Consider the following 21,202-nt stretch of genomic DNA (forward strand, 5'->3'; position numbering starts at 1 on the left):
TAGGAAGTTTCTCCTTTGTTCCAGGTTGCTTCTCTCTTTGGTCAGCTTCCAACCATTGTTTCTCGTCCTTCACTCTGGTGCTCTGGTGAACAACCTTTTGGAACTTTTTAATATTTTCTACTCCTTATTGTAAACGTCCTGAACGTACAAGCTCATTTTGAACACTTGGTAGGCCCGCAGTGTTTCTCAACCTTGACAATTTTAAGGCATGTGGACTTCAACTCCCAGAATTCCACAGCCAGCAATGCTGGCTGTGGAATTCTGGGAGTTGAAGTCCACATGCCTTAAAATTGTCAAGGTTGAGAAACACTGTGGTAGGGGAATGCTATGGAGGAGCGGTCCTTTCGTTACTGTCTCTTTAAGAAGGGGGTGTGGGCGGGACGAAGGGCGGCTTGGCGCGCCACTTTTGACCAGTCGCGGAGAGCGCTAATTCATCGGAGCGATGATAGAGCGGGAGCTAGAGTGGCGCTCCATCCTTAACTTCCTGTTACGAGGGAACAATGCCTCGTGTCTCTAGGAAAAAGGCAGAGAAAGGAGAAATTCTAGAGCGCCCTCTGTTTTCTTCCGGGGGCGCGTTGGAAGAACTCGGGTCGGCGTCGTTCAGTAAGTGATAACCCAAATTTTATTTCCATAGGAAATAAAACCCTTTGAATAGAAATGGGCGTCTTTTGGAATATTATATTCTCTCACTGGCAGGGCTGGCTTGTGTCTGTGTTCAGACGCTCTGGGGTTGGTAAAAACACCAGTGTCGGGTTCACACGTGACGTGCAGTGCATAAAGCCGTCAATGCTGGAGCACGGGTGTGGGTTGCCATAAACTAGCCAGTCCAATGGGGCTGGGCTGGGGTGTGGGCCGTAGCAATGCATTAGATTTGTATGCCTTATAAACTTATTGCCATTATTATAAACCTATGTTTTCCTTCCCAAAAGACCAACCACAGGCGGGTGAATAAATGATGTATTCTGATGTATTCTGAAGCTCTTTCGTTGTCTCAATACAGGGGGTCTTCAAACTTGGCCCTTTGATGACTTGTGGACTTCAACTCCCAGAATTCCTCAGAATTGTATGAATTCTCTTAGAAGAATTTTTAAAAACAGTAAGGTGTTTTTCTTCTAAGAGAAGCAATATAATTAATAAGAATTCATATAATTATAATTCATATAATTCTGGGCATTGAAGTCCACAAATCATAAAAGGGCCAAGTTTGAAGACCCCTGTCTTAATAGTACAGAACGAGTTCCTGTTTTTCTTAGAGAACAGTAAAGAGAGCCATAATAATAATAATAATAATAGTAGTAGTAGTAGTAGTAGTAGTAGTAGTAAAGTTGGAAGGGACCTTGGAGGTCATCCAGTCCAACCCCATGCTCAGGCAGGAAACCCTATACCATTTTGGACAAATGGCTGTCCAGTCTCTTCTTAAAAACTTCCAGTGTTGGAGCATTCACCGCTTCTGGAGGCAGGTTGTTCCACTGGTTAATTGTTCTCACTGTCAGGAAGTTTCTCCTTAGTTCTAGCTTGCTTCTCTCCTTGCTTAGTTTCTACCCGTTGCTTCTTGTCCTGCCTTTCAAACTAAATGGTTAGTTTGAAAGTGTGTTGTCGCCGGGGTGGGTGTGGGTGGGTTATTATTTTGTTATTTTTATGCTTGTTATTTTTATTCTTTTTATATAGAGTGTTTCATATCTGTATAAGCCGCCTTGAGTCACCATGTGTGAATAGGCGGCAGTATAAATTTTCTAAATAAATAAATAAAAAGAGTGCCTTCCTATCCTCTTCTGAATGGTTTATCAAACTTTTCGGGGTTGTTGTTTTTTTCCAGAAGCAACCAGGAGAAAATGGATCCTAACTTGCATGATGTTCGTCATACAGTTAAAGAAGCAATGGACACCCTATGTTCTTCCAGAGATAGTGCCCAGATCCAGAAGACTTTGTGGACAATCGGGAGGTATCTGGATCAATCTGAAAATCCACCCTCCATAAAACAGAAGGAAGAATTTACCAGCCATCATTTTACTGCCTTTGTTCAGTGTCTGCTCAGCAACCTGAGTCCTGATTGGCCGGAACAATTTCCATCAGAGGAAGCCAAAGAACTGTGGGCTAGCTTTTTCATGGATGGACCAGCAGATCAATCTTTTATGGTTCTACTAGATGCTATAATTTCTGCAGAGTAAGTACAATCTCTTTCTCTATAATTATATCATTGCATCAAAAGCTGCCGTCTTCCCCTGGAGGGCTACCCAAATAAAAGTTGTCAATAAGTTGTTATGTTATGGTACTTCTCCCAGCAGGCCGAGTTTTCGTCTGAATAAAGCAGTTGATACCCTGGAGCAATTCTTACAGAAATCGAGACTCTCTGCTTTAATATGGGAAATCTGCAAGCAATACACAGAAACTGGTTCCCCAGTTCTGCGCGAAACGATTCTCAACAAAGTTGTATGTTTACCTGATCACTTAGGAAACAAACTCCAGGGAGACAACCGACCAGTCTTCTACCCTCAAAATTATTTTCCATTGCTTGGCATGGAAATTGTCCAGGTGATGGAAAGAATTTCTGGTTCACTACGAGGTAAGAGACAGGATTTGACTAACAAATTAAGATATCTAGGGCAGGGGTAGGCAACCTTGGCTCTTTTATGACTCGTGGACTTCAACTCCCAGAATTCCTGAGCCAGCCACGCTGAGGGGAAAGGGAGAGGTTTCCAAGCTGAGTCAGGCTGGCTCAGGAATTCTGGGAGTTGAAGTCCACGAGTCATGAAAGAGCCAAGGTTGCCTACCCCTGGTCTAGGGGATGATTAGGCAAAAACTGTGCTGTGAATTGCTGAAAGAGAGGGATGGGTGTATGAGCAAAAGTAAGGATGCGTGAATGAACGTGTGAACAAAAATAAATACAATTATAGGAGAAAATGATTTTTTAAAACAGTAAGGTGTTTTTCTTCTAAGAGAATTCATATAAACAATTCTATATGCTGCCCTTGAAAATAGAATTTACTCCAAAGTCTACAAGTGGGCAAACTTTGATCTTCCAGGCATAAACTCCCACAAGAAATAATGGCAGTCCAGTCTGTCATTACCTAGACCGGTGTCTTTCAACCTCGGCAGCTTTAAGATATGTGGATTTCAACTCCCAGAATTCCCCAGCCAGCATGCTCACCAGAATTCTGGGAGTTGAAGTCCACACATTTTAAAGTTGCTAAGGTTGAGAATCACTGACTTTGAGAATGTTTCTGTTTTTATCTTCAAGTGTGTTTTGGCTGGCTTGGAGAAAGTTAAAGCAGACTGAGTACTGATTAAGAAAAGGATTTTGGGATAGAAACCCCTTCGGGATCTGACCAATTCCTTCACTGTTGTCCTTTTATGTATTTCCAGATGGCTTGGATTGTTCCATCTCCTTTGTATCTCAAATGCTGGGAAAGGTCTGTGTGCATGGAAGACAAAGTGAGTACATAACTATCGATGTGATATTGTTCTTTTTCTGCCGCTGAGGTTGAGTGAAATACGTAAGTGGAGGATTACCTGTCATCCACAAGCTCTTTTTTTCTCTCCAAAATGTTACTGGTTTAAGATTGAGTATTTGAACTAAGCCAAAATGTAAGAAGTAATTTAAATATGTAGCAGATTGTTATTGAAAGAAAGAGAGGGTGCTTAATTTTCTTGTAGTCTGTGGTGCAAATGAAAACGTCTCGTGGAGCGTGATGGCTCACGTGGTTAGGATGCTGGGTTGGAGGTTAGCAAGCTCACATTCAAGACCTGAGGGCTGCTGTGGGATGGGGTGAGCTCCCATCATTTGCTCCAGCTCCTTGACGGGGACGTGAAAGGAGCCCTCAACGGGCATCCCCAGTCAACAGTGATGTCACCAGTTAATCCTTTCAACCCAGAAGCACTTTAAACAGTGCCTCTAACACGAACGGGATGGGAACAAAAATATCAAAGCACGCTGGGTTGCTTTTTTTGGACTGGACAACTTTTTTAAAACCTACCTTCCGAAAAGGAGCAAGGACAGCTTGTTTTATTAGCCCTGTCGACGATACAGGTCTGCTTTTTCCAATGATTTTGCTGTTTCTTAACGCAGAAGAAATCTTGAGCGTGTTGGTGCCTCACCTAACCGGTCGTACTCAGTCTGATTGCATCTGGCAGAGAATCTGTTGGCGACTATTTGAGAGCGTGCCGGATCGCTGGATGGAAGCAGTAGTCTGTGGCTTGGTCCAGGCAGTCCCAGGGTAAGATATAGTGGGAGAAGGTGGTGCCCTGACACATGAACCTTTCTCCTTTTTTTTTGTTGCAGCAGCACCTGGACCTACTGTGTTTCCCTGAAAATAAGACCGGGTCTTATATTAATTTTTGCTCCAAAAGATGCATTTAGGGCTTATTTTCCAGTTAGGGCTTATTTTCAGGGAAATATGGTACTAAATGCGTCCGTCTGGCTGACAATCTTAACTGGGGCTTATTTTGGGGGTGGCGCTTATATTACGAGCATCCTGAAAAATCATGCTAGGGCTTATTTTCTGGTTGGGTCTTATTTTCAGGGGGAAACGGTAGCAACCATCAAGAGACAGTTCTGCTGCAAGTTAAATCTCAACGCTGCTAACCTTGGATGTTCTTGCTTTGACAAGATATGAAGATGTTCTTTCTTATGCTTTACTCTTAGAATTAGATCAGTGTTTCTCAACCTTGACAATTTTAAGACATGTGGACTTCAACTCCCAGAATTCCACAGCCAGCATTGCTGGCTGTGGAATTCTGGGAGTTGAAGTCCACATGCCTTAAAATTGTCAAGGTTGAGAAACACTGAATTAGATGATGCTGAGGGAAGAGGCGGAATGTGGTGGGAGTTAGTTCGACATAACAATACTGTACTAGTGTGTGAATTCAGAGCTTGAAATAAGAGAGGATAAGAATTGGCGGGGTAGCAGAAAAGGAGGGAAAGCCTGCATTTCAAACTAACTGGAGAATGTGATTTATGACGGTTAATTGAAGGAGGGAATTGTGCTTTGAAACTATGTGCTCAGGGGAGGGGAATCCAGTTTTTGGCTTCAACTATGTTAGCGCCGAAGCTGTGCTACTCCCATAAAGATTCTTTAAGGTAAACAATGCCTCGAAGTTCTTTGAAGAGTTTCATCTGTCGGAACCATGGCATTAAAATTAGTCATGGGGCAATACTGTGTCTGAAAGCCGGTTTGGTCTAACGGTGAAGGTGCTGGCTGAGAAACCAGGAGACTGTGAGTTCTAGCCTTGCCTTAAGAATAAATGCCATGCTAGTGACTTTGGGCCAGTTCCTTTCTCTCAGTCCAACTCATTTCCCAAGGTTTCCATATTGTGGAAAACAGGTGGAAGAGGCAGTTTTAGGTATGTTCATTGCCTTGAGTTACTTATAGAATAATAAAGGTGGATAAAACCCACATCTGCTCCAAAATCTAGCGGCTTAGTTTTGAAGACTATTAGCAAGAAAACACAACAGTAAAGTTTCACTGCTCTTCGGTTTTGCTGGCTGCTGGTCATTGTGTGTGTCTCAGTTCACATATTATGCCAAGGAAAACCCCAATCACCTTGCAGCTACCTACTGGAGCGTGCGTCATGGAAAAAGAGGAACATGTTTGTTTTACGTGAGATAGATTGTGTGGATCATTCTCCAATCATTCCGGAATAGGTTTTATGTTCTTACGGCACCGTGCACTTTCTGAAATCTTTCTTGATTAGTGAAGCACAGAACACAAAAGCGATAAGAAGAGCCCAGTGTTAACATCACTGAATTTGATCGTTGCGCGTTTGCCTTGCTAGGCCGGCTGTGTTGTCGCGATTGCTGGGGAATTTGGTGGTGAAAAACAAGAAGGCCCAGTTTGTGATTACACAAAAGATGTTGCTGCTTCAGTACAGCTTTCCGGTGAGTTTCTCTGGGGGGGGGCATTAAGGAGGTGGGTGAGATGGGATGGAGTTCCCCACTTTTGAAAAGACGGAGGTCTTCGTCCTTTCCAAGCCAGAATTAAAACATGACAGTCAAGTTTACAAATCCCGTTATAAAGGGAGTGCTTGGTCACCAGATTTAGTTCCCTTATCAGAAGTCTCTGTGATAACAGGTAGTCCTCAACTTACGACCACATTTGGGACTAATTCAGCGAGTTGTGCCTGATTTTACAACCTGATTTTTTTTTTTTTTGCCATTGCTGTTAAATGAATCTCTGCGTTAAGTGAACCACACGGTCATTAAGCGAATCCAGCTTCCCCCATTGGCTTTGCTTGCCAGAAGCCAGCTGGGAAGATCACAAATGGTGGTCACATGACCCCAGGATGCTGTGCAACCATCATAAACACATGCCCTTTGCCAAGCTGCCAAATTTTAATCACGTGTCCGTGGGGATGCTGTGCCCGGTCGTAAATCACTTTTTCAGTGCTGTTATAACTTCAACACTCACTAAATGTGTGGTAAGTTGAGGGTTACTTCTAATTGTTACTTCCATGCATCTTCCATCCTGCTAGCAGTGCTTTGATTGCTAATTTGACAGCGTGTCGACTCTCTGATTTTATTCCAGACCAAGGTGCTGCAGACTCTCCTCGGCTACCTTGCCCTGGACACCACACGGCGTTCCTTACTGACCAAAGTAAGCAGTGTATTAACGGATGGGTTCATCGGTGGCCCTGCTACACCCAGAAGGGGGTTGAATGACGCAATCCTTGTGGTCATTTCAAGGTCTACGGGTTGTGCTTCTCTCTGTTGGAGAGAGGTAGATGGAGGCAGGGGTGTGTGCAGCATCAGAACGGATGTAGGCGTTAATCCAGAGACAAATTGCCCAATCTGGCCATCAGATGCTTGGATTCACACTGCTCAGTGAAAAGGGTAAAAGAAGTTGGTTGTTTAAAATGAAGACTCTTCCTGTTATTTTTTTTCTGCAACCGCCACCTTCTTGAGTAGGTTGGGCTCGAAGCGATCAAAAATCACCCTGGGAGCTTCCGTGGCTGATGTTGGACTTGAACCCGAGTCTCGTTACTCTTGGTCCAGCCCCTTCCCTGCTTCACTACGGTGGCTTTTCAAGGCGCTCCCCCTTCCCACGTCTGAATACATTTCTATAAATTGATAGATCACTCCTTGCTCTGTAAGAACCACCCTATAAGGTAGGTTGGGTTGACAGAACAGGAGTGACCCAAAGTTGATCGTGGTGGACTTGAATCTGGGCTTCCGTGGGGGCCAGTCCAGCATCTTCCGCAGGAAACGACCCTGAGTCTCTTCCTTCTGGCCCAAAGTGATGAGGTGGGAGGGGAAGGGAGGGGACAGAACGGAAAGCCCACTCCGATCTGATGCTGAGCTTCTGGTGCAGATCCTGAGAGAACTGCTGGAGACCTGGAGCAGCAGCAGCGCCGTGAAACACTCCCCAGCCGAGCAGCAGCTGTACATTAGCAAGGCCATCGTCCTCTGTCTCGCTCACCTGAAAGAAGAAGAAATCTCAGCCAACCGACAAGGTAAAAAGAGGCAGAAGGTGACTTTGGAGAGAGGATGGGGCAGAATTGGTTCCTTTCTCTGGTCTCAGGTCTTCAGCTTCCTTATTACAGCCATCGGCACCCCATTCTTCTCAATCCTTCCCTTCTTCCCTCCCCAACTTCTTTAGCCAAAATGTGAGTAGGAGGCATTAGAGCAGGGCTTTTCAACCAGTGGTACGGGTACCACCTGTGGTACAGTGGCACCTGGCAGGTGGTATGCGACCATCCTAGAAAAGTGGTAGCGGGGGAGGGGAATGAGCTGAACCGGTGGCAGCACCGCACAAGCCTGAGCGAGAGATGGCTGGAGCTGCAGGGCTGTCAGGGCTCAGCGGAAGCACCAGGATCAGAGCCAGGCTCCAGCTGATCAGCGCTTCGGGGGTGTCAGGGCTCAGTGGAAGCGCCAGGATCAGTGCCAGGCTCCACCTGGAGCTCGTCGCTGATCCTGGCGCTTCTGCTGAGCCCTGAAGAAGCAGCAATCAGCTGGAAAGCAGCACTGATCCTGGTGCTTCTGCTGAGCCCAGAAGAAGCGCCGATCAGCTGGAATGTTGTAGCCTCTCCAGGGTCTTGTGATTTTCATTCAGATGCTTGGCAACCGATTCATATTTATGACGGTCACAGTGTCCCAGGGTCATGAGAAGTGACCAAAACCAGCTGTAACCACCCAGCAGACAGGGGGAATAAAAACCAAACACCCCACCCCACCCCCGCTGCCAATCCTCAACAGAAATGCTCACAACAATGAAAACCTCGGACAGGAGGAAGAGCGCCGCTGGGCAAGCAGGCAGGTGTCTTGCTCGGCTGTGGCTTGGGGGACACTTTTTTCAGTGCCATTGTAACTTCGAACAATCACTAAGCGAACTGTTGTAAGTGGAGGACTACCTGTTACTTTATCACTTTTTTCCTTTTTTTTTTTTTTTTGGGTCATCAAGTTTTTGACACCTTGCTAGGCGACTGATGGTACTCGGATGTTGCCATATCCTAAAAGTGGTACAATGGGTGAAAAGGTTGAAAAGCCCTGCCTTAGAGAACGGGTGGGGAGACGGTCCAAAAAGCAAGCACCTGGTGGGAGGTGCCGAAACTCGTACTCAGATCCAAAGTTGCTTTTTTCAGGAGGCAACTGGACTTTTTTGTTTTTCTTTGAAGACGTTTCGCTTCTCGTCCCAGAAGCTTCTTCAGCTCGGACTGGAGGGTGGGACATGGAAGGATTTATACTCCTTGCAGACCGCTGGTCCTTTGCATTCTTTCAGAGAGCCGTTGAGGCCACTTGGAGGTTTACCTGTGTCCTCAGGGTCACCTGAGTGGTGCAAATGGGTGGGGGCCTTGGCTGCAGGATGTTTTCTGCCCTGTGTCCCTTCACTGTTGAGGACAGGCATACAGGCTGTTGGGGATGAGTCTGTTATCTGCATCTCAAACTGAAGCACAAATGGTTCCTGCAGTCTGCAATGATTTCTGGAAATCCATTTGTACTCTTTCACCATTCGAAGGGAGTTCATCCCCACGTGCACGGCTCAGCGTCTGTGGAGATTCTCAGATGTTTTATGGACACGTTGATCTGGCCTGATCAAGGGAATGCCCTGCATTTCAGGACGAACTTGCTCCATTGCTTCTGGTTTGTCTTTCCAGAGCTACTAACCAGCCTGATGGAGGGAATGAAGTGCCACCTGGACAGTAATTTGCCCCGGATCCGTCGGATGGGCATGGCCGTAGCAGAAGGGGTCAGCGCCCGGATAACGCCGGAAGGGCCCGCCTTGGTGTTTCAGGCAAGCAGCTAGAACGATTTTGCCGTGGGCTTTGTTGCAAAAACAGCACGCTAAGAAAAAAAAATCCTAATCTTAAATGCGTGGGAAGGAAAGCGTTTTTTTCTCTCTGCTTCTAGATCTTTCCACGGACGTCGTTGAGGGATTTCTGGCTGGGTTGGAGGCCCTGAGAAGCCATGAGTCAGCTGTGAACTGGGGCTGTGTGCTGGGTCTCCTGACCAAAATCAAAAACTTGCCTTCCACTTTTAAACAAATGACAGTTCCCTGTTGTATCTGAAGCTGGGAAACTGATTGATTAGGTTAAGCCAGGATCAGACTGTGGCAGGGCAGATACTCCTTGATTATAACTACGGCTTTTTTTTTTTTCAAAACTGAACTTTAGAGATATAATCTTTCGGCTGCGTGCTCAGCAGCCACTTTCTCCTAGTGGACAATCCCTTAAATATGAGCCAGCCGTGTGCTGCAGCTGCCAAAAAGGCCAACACAGTGCTGGGCTGCATTAACAGAGGGATAGAATCAAGATCATGGGAAGTGTTAATACCACTTTACAATGCCTTGGTAAGGCCACACTTGGAATACTGCATCCAGTTTTGGTCACCACAATGTAAAAAAGATGCTGAGACTCTAGAAAGAGTGCAGAGAAGAGCAACAAAGATGATTAGGGGACTGGAGGCTAAAACATATAAGGAACAGTTGCTGGAATTGGGTATGTCTAGTTTAATGAAGAGAAGGACGAGGGGGGACATGATAGCAGTCTTCCAATAACTCAGGGGCTGCCCCAAAGAAGAGGGAGTCAAGCTACTCTCCAAAGCGCCTGAAGGCAGGACAAGAAGCAACGGGTGGAAACTAATCAAGGAGAGAAGCAACCTAGAACTAAGGAGAAACTTCCTAACAGTTAGAACAATTAACCAGTGGAACAACCTGCCTCCAGAAGCTGTGAATGCTCCAACACTGGAAGTTTTTAAGAAGAGACTGGACAGCCATTTGTCCGAAATGGTATAGGGTTTCCTGCCTGAGCAGGGGGTTGGACTAGATGACCTCCAAGGTCCCTTCCAACTTTAAGAAATAATAAAAACAAAAGCCCAGGTTCCTGAATTAGGACTTGTGCTGATCCTTTTTCCAGAAATTAACCCGGATGCTAATCTCCTTAACCGATTTGATTTGTTCACATGTTCAACGTTTCAGTATGAAGAAGACGATGAGATTAAAGAACTGAAATCCTTGCTGACTCAGAGACTGGAAGAGACGTCGGACACTGAGCCCCCCAACCCTGGGTAAGGTTTAGCTTCATTTGGGGTGGTGGTGGTTCAGATGATGTTTTCTTATCCTGGTGACTTTGGCTTAGCAAGGAGTAAAGGTTCCCTATTGTCAACCTGAGTCCTGATGACTTCGTGAACCTGTCCCTAGAGTTGCTTAGTGAAGATACAGAAGTGGCATGCTGTCACTGCCTTCTGAGATCGTTTTTGGACTCCTAGTCTTGATTGGGGGTTTCCTTTTTGTCTCCCATCCACAGAGTAACCAAGCCTAACCCTGCTTAGCTTCCAAACCCAGAAATAGCCTAAACCAGGGGTCTTCAACCTTGGCCCTTTGATGACTTGTGGACTTCAACTCCCAGAATTCCTCAGCCAGGCACGCATGTGCCTGGCTGAGGAATTCTGGGAGTTGAAGTCCACAAGTCATCAAAGGGCCAAGGTTGAAGACCCCTGGTCTAAACTAATAAGCCACACTGCATTGGAAAGTGCTTTGCGCAGAAGAAAAGCAGATTAAATGGCCGTAGGTGTGTTGTATTGCTTCCCCAAATTTAAGGATCCTTTCAGTGGTTAAACTCCATTTCTAACTTGCCATGTCAGACCAGTTGCCTGTCATTGTACATCACGGTCTTTGTAGTGCCCGGTGAAGCATCTGGCATTTTAGGAGAATACTTTTGCATTCTTGAATAGTATTTTGTGGCCAGTTTATAATGAAGATACTTAACTGGAGTTGTGATCACCATCACCTGCTTGGAACATCCCTTATAACAGTGGTGGCGAACCTATGGCACGGGTGCCAGAGGCGGCACTCAGAGCCCTCTCTGTGGGCACGCGCGCCGTCGCCCCAGTCCTAGGCCTTCAGCTGGGTTTTATAAAACCTTTTCGCTTTAGGCCTCCGCCGCCATGTGCAAAAAAAAAAAAAAAGGTTCAATCAGTCAATTTCAACTTTTCGCGGGGGAAAAAAAAGATCTTGCAAAGTTGGAATTGATTAATTGAACTTTTTAGTCCCACCCAGTCTGCCGTTACCACTGCAGCCATGCCCACCCAATGGGCCACACCCACCCAATGGGCCACACCCACCCGGCACTCGACGATGCATAAGTGGGTTTTGGGTTGCAGTTTGGGCACTCGGTCTCTAAAAGGTTCGCCATCACTGCCTTATAAAGTAAGCGACTTAATTGCATTTAAGAGATGATAGAGAAAACCAAGCATTTAGTTGGTTTGGGACTGGAGGTCCCAGCCCAGCCCAGCCATAAAAGTCTTGTGAAAATCAAACCAAGGGCAGAATCAGCTACACCACCCTCTTGAACGATCTTATGACATCTCGAACATCTTAAAAGCTTAACCAGCCACCACATGAAGAGAATTCTAGGCTAAGCACGTAAACCCTCAGATATGAAGATGGGCCGTGTCTATATTTGTTAAACAAAAGAATACAAAAAATTAAAAATTGCAATCCCTTTTTCCTGTTATAGGGACAGCAGACCCAACAGGACAGCCAGCACAGATCTACATTCCAGTGTGACCCCACCAGACTTGGATACATCTGAAGACCCAGAAAAGGGAGTTGATTCCGAACTGGATAGGTGGGCTAAAAATGATCCATGGAGTCCTCCCCTTATGACCACGATTGAGCCCCAAATTTCCATGGCTCAGCAAGGCAGATGTTGAGTGACTTATGCCTCATTTTATAACCTTTTTGCCGCAGTTATTAAGTGAATCACACAGTCATTAAGGGAATCCTGCTTCCCCCATTGACTTTGCTTGTCAGGAGCCAGCTGGTGATCACACGATCTCAGGATGCTGCAACTGTCGCAAGTACATGCCAGTTGCCTAGCGCCTGAATTTTGATCACTTGACCAAAACAGTCGTTAAGTGTGAAAACCGGTCGTAAGTGCCGGTTTTCAGTGCCGTTGTAACTTAGAACAGTTCCTGAACAAAGGGCTGTAAGTCAAGGACTCTACTGCTAAGAAACAACAGGGTTCCAGTGCATAATGTTTGCTATTTGTGGGTGAATTGAGACACAGCGATGAATATCCTTTCCCGGATTTCTTTTGCAGCGATGACGACCTGGTCCCTTATGACATGTCACAGGATCAAGAGCTGAAGAAAACAAGAGCCCCCACCTACATCAGGGACTGTTTTGAAAGTAAGAGAAGAAGAAAGAACTGGAGGCCCTGGGATCCTTTTCTCCAGAGAATTGTTATCTCTGTCCACTTCAGGGCTCAAATTTGGGGAAACGGACCGGTTTACAACTTGCTGGGTTTGTCATCACCTGAATAAACCTTATCTGCATAGTCAGACATTGCACTGAAACGTAAAAAGTGGGTGGACACAGTGCCTTCCAGATTAGGGACTTCAGTTCCCAGAATTCCCCATCCGGAGTTGGTCAGAATTCTGGGAATTGGAAAGCACTCAAATTGAGGAAGCTGGACCAGGGAATGGCGGTTCCTTTCCTTGAATCATATGGATTAGAATAGAATAGAGCTGGAAGGGACCTTGGAGGTCTTCTAGTCCAGCCCCCTGCTCAAGCAGGAGAACCTATACCATCTCAGACAGGTGACTGTCTAGCCTCTTCTTGAAAATCTCCAGTGATGGAGTGCCCAAGAATTCTGGAGGCAAGCTGTTCCACTGGTTAATTGTCCTCACTTTTAGGAAGTTTCTCCTTTATTCCAGGTTGCTTCTCTCTTTGGTCACTTTCCAACCATTGTTTCTTGTCCTGCCCTCTGGTGCTTTGGAGAATAATGTGACCCCCTCTTCTTTGTGGCAGCCCCTCAAATACTGGAAGACTTCTATCATGTCTCCCCTATTTCTTCTTTTCTTTAGACTGGCCAAACCCAAGTCCTGCAGCCGTTCTTTGTATGTTTTAGTCTCCAGGCCTTTGATCATCTTAGTTGCTCTTCTCTGATTTTTTTCCAAACTTTTTTGTGATACGGTGACCAAAATTGGCTGCAGTATTCCAGGTGTGGTCTTACTAGGGTTTTTATAAAGCAGCACTAATACTTTGTGTGATCTTGATTCTATGCCTCTGTTTATACAACCCAGGATTGTATTAGCTTTTCTGGCTGCTGCGGCCCACTGCTGCCTCATAGTCAAGATATGTCTCTTTATTTATGCCAGTGTTTTTCAACCAATTCTAGCAATTCTAAAACGCTGGCTGGGGAATTCTGGGAATTGAAGTCCATGTATTTTAAAGTTGCCATGGTTGAGAAACACTGATGTGTATGTTCAATAAACTACCTTGTTCCACAGGCTCTTGGCCATGTAGCTGGTCGTTATAAGCACTTTGCAATTACAAACACTCGTTTGCTTTTTCACCCTCTCTTTGCTAATTCTTTTTCAGTGCTGCTTAAATGGCAAGCCGGAGGGCGAACTCTGTCTTACATCCATCCTGTAAGGACAGTAGGAAGTTTCTTCTGATAAATAAGCAATTTGTTTGTTTTTTTATCTGGAATTTGACAGAACCAATTGTCCTTGTAGCTCCTTCTCCGCATTTTCACACGGTCCTCTTCTGTTTCTTTAGTTCTGACCGGACCCGAAGATGCGGAAAAATACGAAGCCGCCGTGGGTGTTCTGGAAACTCTGATCCGGAGGGACACAGCCACCGCACAAGAGGTAAATGTGGCTTATACCTCTTTGCCTCACAATTCAGATTTGGAATTAGCCAGCTGGGATTGTAGGCATTAGGGATTTCATGGTTTTATAGCGATAGTTAATAACGCGAAGAGAACCAGTTTGGTGTCGTGGTTAAGACATCAGGCTAGAGACTGGGAAGCTGTGAGTTCTAGTCCCGCTTTAGGCACAAAGCCAGCTGGGTGACCTTAGGCTAGTCACTCTCTTCCAGCCCTAGGATGGAAGCAATGGTAAACCACTTCTGATATCTCACTAAGAATAATTCAAGGACTTGTCCTGGCGGCCTATGAGACACGATTGAAGAGAAGGGGGGAAATGAATCTATACAAGTTAAGATAACATATACAAGTTAAGATAATACTTCTTGTTCACTCTTTTAATGAAACCCTTTTCAAGACCTTGACTCCCTTCAGACTGCCTAATAAACTGTGGCTTATGCAGGTGGAGAAGCAATGTGTAAAGTGAGTCTCAAGGTGCCAAAATGGGAATCGGATTCTTCCCCCCCCACACACTACTTCATTAACCATAACTTACTGTTTGGTTCAACCCAGCAAACTAACCTCATTTCAAACCAACTGAGTTAAAATGTAGGTTTGAGGATTAAGCCAAAGGGTGGTTAAGGTAAAAAAAAAAAGGGGGGGGACTCCTTCCTTTCTTTGGAGTGTGGGAAGGAGTCTGAAGCCTGTATACCTATCTGGAGGATAAATCATGGTTTATTCACCATGTCTGGTTCTTTGCTCTTTTGGAATTTGCACATGCTCCTTGACGACTGAAATAATGGCTTTAGAACAGGCTTCTGAATTTGCTTTGTAGAATGTAAGTGAGGTAATAACGTTGAAAGGAGGAGTTGCTGTTTTTTCAGATTGCAACGTACTCTAGACTCAGCAAAACGGCGTAAAGTTGACTTCCGCCACCCAGCATTCGATAGCAAATTCAGGGTTATGAATTTTACCCTGAATTAAAAACTGAATTTGGAGGGGTACCTTCCCTAGTAAACTCAGGGTTGCCTCTGGGTTGTGTTCCTTTTGCACAGATGAGTGTGGAACTGGCAAAAGTCTTGCTCCACTTGGAGGAGAAGAGCTACATTGAAGGGTTCGTAGGACTTCGACAAGGTGCCTTGGTGGCTGTGACTGTCGCAGACCCCATCCGAGTAAGTCCTTGTATTGACTGTTGGGTGAAACAATTCACAACCTTGTAGGCAAGGGCCGTTAGCGAGGTTAGCTACGGAGTTGGGGAAAAGAGTGGAGAATTCTGGGTTTTCTGTGTGGGTTGTGGAAAACTCAGCTAGCTTACTTCACACAAGGAAGTTCAGTTCAACATCTGGAGGGGTATAGGGCAGGGCTTTTCAACCAGTGGTACGGGTACCACCTGTGGTACATTGGCACCTGGCAGGTGGTACGCGACGATCCTAGAAAAGTGGTAGCAGGGGAGGGGAATGAGCTGAACCGGTGGCAGCACCACACAAGCCTGAGCGAGAGATGGCTGGAGCTGCAGGGCTGTCAGGGCTCAGCGGAAGTGCCAGGATCAGTGCCAGCTCCAACTGGAGCTTGGCACTGATCCTGGTGCTTCTGCTGATCCCTGAAGAAGCACCAATCAGCTGGAAAGCAGCACTGATCCTGATGCTTCTGCTGAGCCCAGAAGAAGCGCCGATCAGCTGGAATGTTGCAGCATCTCCAGGGTCTTGTGATTTACATTCAGATGCATGGCAACTGATTCATATTTATGACGGTCACAGTGTCCCAGGGTCATGTGAAGTGACCAAAACCTGCTGCAACCACCCAGCAGACGGGGGGGGGGAATAAAAACCAAACACCCCCCACCCCACCCCCGCTGCCAATCCTCAACAGAAATGCTCACAACAATGAAAACCTCGGACAGGAGGAAGAGCACCGCTGGGCAAGCAGGCAGGTGTCTTGCTCGGCTGTGGCTTGGGGGGCACTTTTTTCAGTGCCATTGTAACTTTGAACAGTCACTAAGCGAACTGCTGTAAGTCGAGGACTACCTGTACTTTATCACTTTTTTCCTTTTTTGGTCATCAAGTTTTTGACCCCTTGATAGGCGACTGGTGGTACTCGGATGTCGCCATATCCTAAAAGTGGTACAATGGGTGAAAAGGTTGAAAAGCCCTGGTATAGGGTTCCTCTTCCTACACTCCAGAGCAGTAGAAAGTCAGTGCTAGAAGGGTAGAGCTCATTAGTTCATTCTAGGAAGGAGCAAAGACTTCCAAGATCCATGACACAAAAGCATCTTTAGGGTTGCTACCGGAATACTTTGCCCTCTCTTTTGTACCTACCTTGCCACTCGTGAAAATAAATAAAGGGAAAGTTGGAAAAACGCGAAAGTCATGAAAAACATCTGAACCAAATGCTCGTCTCCTTGTTTTCTAGGTGGCCAATTATCTAACGTCAGAATTCTACTCCCTGAATTACAGTCTACGTCAACGTATGGACATCCTGGATGTGGGTGACTCCTGCTTGCAGAAACTATTTAAGTCGGAGTTACTTTAAATGTCATTTAAATAGAAGGGGGAGTAAAATGTCTGACGGGAAGATCTGTACAGTAAGGGAAAGGTCTACCTATGGAGGTGGCGAGTTCTCAATTTTTGAAGATTGCAAAGAAGAGACTGATAAAACTGCCTGCCAGGGATAGTTTGAGTCAGTCTTTCTCAACCCTGGCAGCTTTAAGATGCTTGTCGTAGGGATCTTTCCACCTCACGGCCTCTGGTTTCTCCATCCAGGTGCTGGCTGTGTCTGCCCAGGAACTGTCTCGGCCAGCTTCATCTCCCTCAAAGCCAAATGCCAGTCGTCCCAGTATCCAAATCATCTCTCATGACGCTTCTTCTCCAGACTGGAAGAAAGTGGTGGATGAGAGGATCAGAAGCAAGACTCGGAGATTTGCAAAGGTGGGCCAGGAAAATCCACCCAGTTTAACGAGACCTTTTTACCTTCAGCGATCTCTTCGGCTTCCCACAACTGCCCAGGGTGAACCACTTGGCCTCCGTTCAGCAGGGCTGAAGCCCCCAGAAACGGCACTGGAGTCAAAACGCAACCGATGGGTGGTGCTTACTCTGTTGGAGGATCATCTCTGTTTATTCTGAAGTCCTACCTTGTAGAAGACCGTCGTGCTTCTCTCTACTTCCAACCCATTCCCCATGGGATGAAATGCAGACCTGGAGAAAGGGGGGGGGAATCTGAGCAGCTCCACAGTTTCCCGAGGCAACACATTCCAGAGAAAAGGCCAAAACAAGAGATTGGACAGTCCCAGACTAAATGGGGGAAGGAGGAAGAGGCTTAGGGTAGCCATACCCTAGAATCTCTCCGGATACATCCATTAGGTTAGAAGGCCATAGCTTTAATCTGGCAAGATTCTGTCTATTAGGCGTAAGCAAATAAAGGGTTGAACTTGATTGGATTTCATTGGGCTATTTTGGGGCTTGGGCCCGACACTGTTTCAGCCACAGTTCCTTTCATTCAGTGAGAATGTTTGATAGTAGTAGGGAAGGAGAAGGTAAGGGGATATGCTGGAGGGAGAATTTAACCCTTCCCTAAGGGTTAGCCCCTGACCTTGTGTAGAGCCCTAAAGACCTGGTTCGGGGCCTGGCTTGGGGCCACCAAAAAGGACCCTTCCCTTAGTGCTGTTTACGTATTATTTTCCTTGGCTGCTGCGTATTTTGTTTTTTTTGTACTCAGGATATATTTGTGTTTATTCTATTTGCTACTGTTCACCACCCAGAGTAAATTGTTGAGATGGGCAGCTTTACAAATGGATCTGAAAAAAGAAATATGGGTTTTTCAACCTCTTTCCTGTTTCCCATGCTTATAGGGCATGGACCGAATACAAAACAATCTCTTGCAAGCAACAAAACTCTTCCATGGCTCTATTTTGGGAGGGAAAACTCAAGATGTCACATCGTCAAAGTGTCTCCTGCTGCCTCGTATCCAACCCTTATTCTTTGTCTGAAACAGGGTCGGTCCCAAGCAGAACAATTGGGCACCCCTAACCAGTTTACTCCAGTTGCTGGCCATTTCTTCTTCCCACTTCTTCGGAACTTTGACAGGTGAGACCCCCTCAATCTTCAGGTCCTTTGGGAACAGATTTCCTTTTAGGGATGCAGCTGCTTTAATGAGCTGCAGATCACATACAATCTAGGGAAGATCTGCAACTGCTTTAATGGGCCGCGAGCCAGAACTGTGTGTGTGCGTCCTTCTGTTATTCTGAAGCATCGCACAACCCTTGCAAATCCCACGCAAGAAATTGTGTGATTGCCATAGCCTATTACCACGCTGGCTCGGGAATTCTGGGAGTTGAAGTCCGCCAGTCATAAAGGGCCCATAGTTCCTCACCTCTGCTGCATTATGTTGAGCTTCAAACAATTAATTCGAAGTGAACCGCAAGGGGAACTGTTGCCCAGCCCGTGGCTTGCTAACCCAATCAAAACATTTGCTTTTTCTCTGCCTTCCAGGCCTCTGACCACCTTTGACCTTTTGGGGGACGATCACCTGGTGCTAGGTCGACTGGTGCACACGCTGGCGATTCTCATGTATTTTGCTGTCAATGCTGCGGTGAGAAGAATGGAGAGCTTCCCTCGTGGGCTTTGAAAGCCCTTCGTGGGCTCTGCTTCCTTTGCCATTGGGGGGCATGGGAACCCTCAGAGGGTGGGCACGGCCTCAACTTTGTTGTTGTTAGTTGCGAAGTCGTGTCCGACCCATCGCGACCCCATGGACAATGTTCCTCCAGGCCTTCCTGTCCCCTATCATCTTCTGGAGTCCATTGAAGCTCACGCCTACTGCTTCAGGGACTCCATCCAGCCACCTCCTTCTCTGTCGTCCCCTTCTTCTCTTGCCCTCCATCTTTCCCAGCATCAGGCTCTTCTCCAGTGAGTCCTTCCTTCTCATTAGGTGGCCAAAGTACTTGAGTTTCAACTTCAGGATCTGGCCTTCTAAAGAGCAGTCGGGGTTGATCTCCTCTAGGANCGGCTGGCGACCCCAAGGGGGAGGGCCTTCTCTGTGGGAGCTCCCACCCTCTGGAATGAGCTGCCCCCAGAGATCAGGGTGATCCCTGATCTCCCTTCCTTCCGCCGCGCCCTCAAGACATGGCTGTTCCAACAAGCGGGACTGGCCTAGGATAATTTTTAAGAGGGGTTTTTAGAGGGGTTTTTAATTACTTTTTAATCAGACAATTTAAATATTTCATTTTAATTAATTTTAATTTTGTAATTGTTATTGGTGTTTTTAATCGATTGTCAGCCGCCCTGAGTCCGCAAGATGAAGGGCGGGATATAAATTCGAATAATAAATAAATAAAATAAATAAAAGGAGCAAAGAGTCGCCTGGTGCCAGTCAGGACCCGGGGCAAAAATGGGGCATTAGATGATCTGGGTGGTACTGTTTGGTCTCGAGGGTGGGGTGAGATTCATAAATAGGGTCTCCTGCATGGATACGGGGTTGGATTAGAACAGCGGCCCCCCCAATCTTTTGAGGACCCCGGACCGGTTCCATGGGGGTGTTTTTTCTGAGGCCTGGGGGGGGGAGCGTGCATGGAAGGGGCTTCACTCGCTTGCACGGCCCGGTTCCCGGCGGGGTGTGGACCGGTGCTGGTCCACAGCCCAGGGGTTGGGGACCCCTGTTCTAGAAGACTTCCAAGGTCCCTTCCAAGTCTGTTATTCTGTTACGTAGCCAAGATGGAAGACGAACGTTTTTGTTCGTCAGTGTGTTAGAACAACGCTGCAACCGTTCAGTGCCAACTAAAATGGGAAAGAAGTAAACTAAGTTACTCACAGGAGCTTCCAGACTGCAAGAGAAACGGATAGAGGCAGAAAAGAGAGCAGAGCGAATTTGCCTTTCAGTTGAGCATAAATTTACATAACAGTTATAGAACTGTTATGTAAATTTCTGCGCTTACTCCCCCCCTTCTCATTTAGCCCTTTGCTCTGATGATGTTAACAGGTTGTTAACGAAAGCTCAGCAATTAATAAAAAAAAAAGCCTTTTACCTTACATCCCAGAGTGCTTTATTTTTATCTGATTGACTTTAAATGTCCATACCTGGGATTCCAATATTCAAAATTATCAAAGACATATATATATATTAATTTGTTTAGCACTTTGGCGTATTTGGGGCCCTTGTGGATGATGGTCTTTAATGCACACTTAGCCCCCGTTCTCCAAATCTCCTGCCACTTTAGCAAGAGAGCAAGGCCGTGGGAGTGAGTCATGTACCCAGCCTGACCCGGTGCCGGAGTCGAACGCTCGACTTCTGCGCACAGGATATCCTCACCGTTTTTTGGACTTCTTTCGTCTCATATCCTGATTTCCATTTTGCAAGCGGATCAGAAACAAAGATGCCAGGCTGCACGCACACACACGCACACACACAGACAGACAGACACAGACACACACAGAGAGTTGCTCCTGCCTCCAAATCTCCTGTCTTGGGTCAGAACTTGAGCAGTTTAGGATGCTTTTGTGGTGGCCTCTGCGTCCTGGTGGTGGAGAATAAGGAGACTTCAATCGTCGTGATTTCTCTTAGGTTTTCTGTATAGCATTCAAAGCACCAATGCCTGGCCAAGCTTCAGCTGCCTTAGATATGGCCTGTAAGCCAAGATTGAGCGAGCAAGCCAACATCCTCTTGTAGCAATGAAGTAAAGGAGGTGAGGCCATCTCATGCACGTGGGCTGAACTGGAGTTTAACCTGAAAAGGGATATTTTTTTTTGTATTTTCTTTAAAGATTCAGGGAATACACTGTAAAATTCTCCACGTGTTTCCTCCCTCAAAATTGCAGAAAACTCTCCTTGTTTTTAAGTGTTACAATTGTGGGGAATTCAGTTCCCCATATTTTGATCTCTGGGGCGGGGGAGAAAAGAATTGGATTCAGTGCTGTGTAATATGTGGGGTTTTCTTTTTTGTATTTTGGTGTATATTTCCAAGGATTATTTATGCCCCATCATACAAAGGAAGGCATATTTCTTTTCATAACTGGAGAAACTGCGCTGAGGTTGTGGATGGCTGTTTGGAGGTTCTTATTGCAGACTTACTTTATTTAAAGTAAATTAAAATTTTAAAAAGGCATCTCTGGGCGATGAAAAGTAGAAGTCCACCG

The 21,202-nt window shown here is 46.1% G+C and overlaps 1 protein-coding gene across 1 annotated transcript; it reads left to right on the forward strand.

Annotated features, from left to right (window-relative positions):
- The first annotated feature begins 1,832 nt into the window (after positions 1-1,832).
- Positions 1,833-18,702, forward strand: TELO2 (telomere maintenance 2). The gene is made up of 17 exons (XM_029285112.1): positions 1,833-2,164; positions 2,283-2,563; positions 3,364-3,432; positions 4,067-4,214; positions 5,773-5,875; positions 6,522-6,590; positions 7,305-7,446; positions 9,088-9,224; positions 10,407-10,495; positions 11,947-12,057; positions 12,532-12,620; positions 13,995-14,086; positions 15,138-15,254; positions 16,492-16,563; positions 16,842-17,006; positions 18,070-18,161; positions 18,567-18,702. Exons 1-17 carry the CDS (start codon positions 1,833-1,835, stop codon positions 18,700-18,702), a joined length of 2,244 nt encoding a protein of 747 aa, XP_029140945.1.
- The last annotated feature ends 2,500 nt before the right edge of the window (positions 18,703-21,202 follow it).

This window comes from Protobothrops mucrosquamatus, unplaced genomic scaffold (assembly GCF_001527695.2).
Source record: "Protobothrops mucrosquamatus isolate PMUCROS unplaced genomic scaffold, P.Mucros_1.0 scaffold1298, whole genome shotgun sequence".
NCBI classification, from domain to species: Eukaryota; Metazoa; Chordata; class Lepidosauria; order Squamata; family Viperidae; genus Protobothrops; species Protobothrops mucrosquamatus.

Bases quoted from the DNA above. Each gene is read 5' to 3' on its own strand.
- TELO2 (XM_029285112.1), top strand. From the start codon at position 1,833: ATGGATCCTAACTTGCATGATGTTCGTCATACAGTTAAAGAAGCAATG. The intron at 10,496-11,946 runs GTAAGGTTTAGC...TTCCTGTTATAG, and splicing joins ACTGAGCCCCCCAACCCTGG to GGACAGCAGACCCAACAGGA. The intron at 17,007-18,069 runs GTGGGCCAGGAA...TGTCTGAAACAG, and splicing joins AGACTCGGAGATTTGCAAAG to GGTCGGTCCCAAGCAGAACA.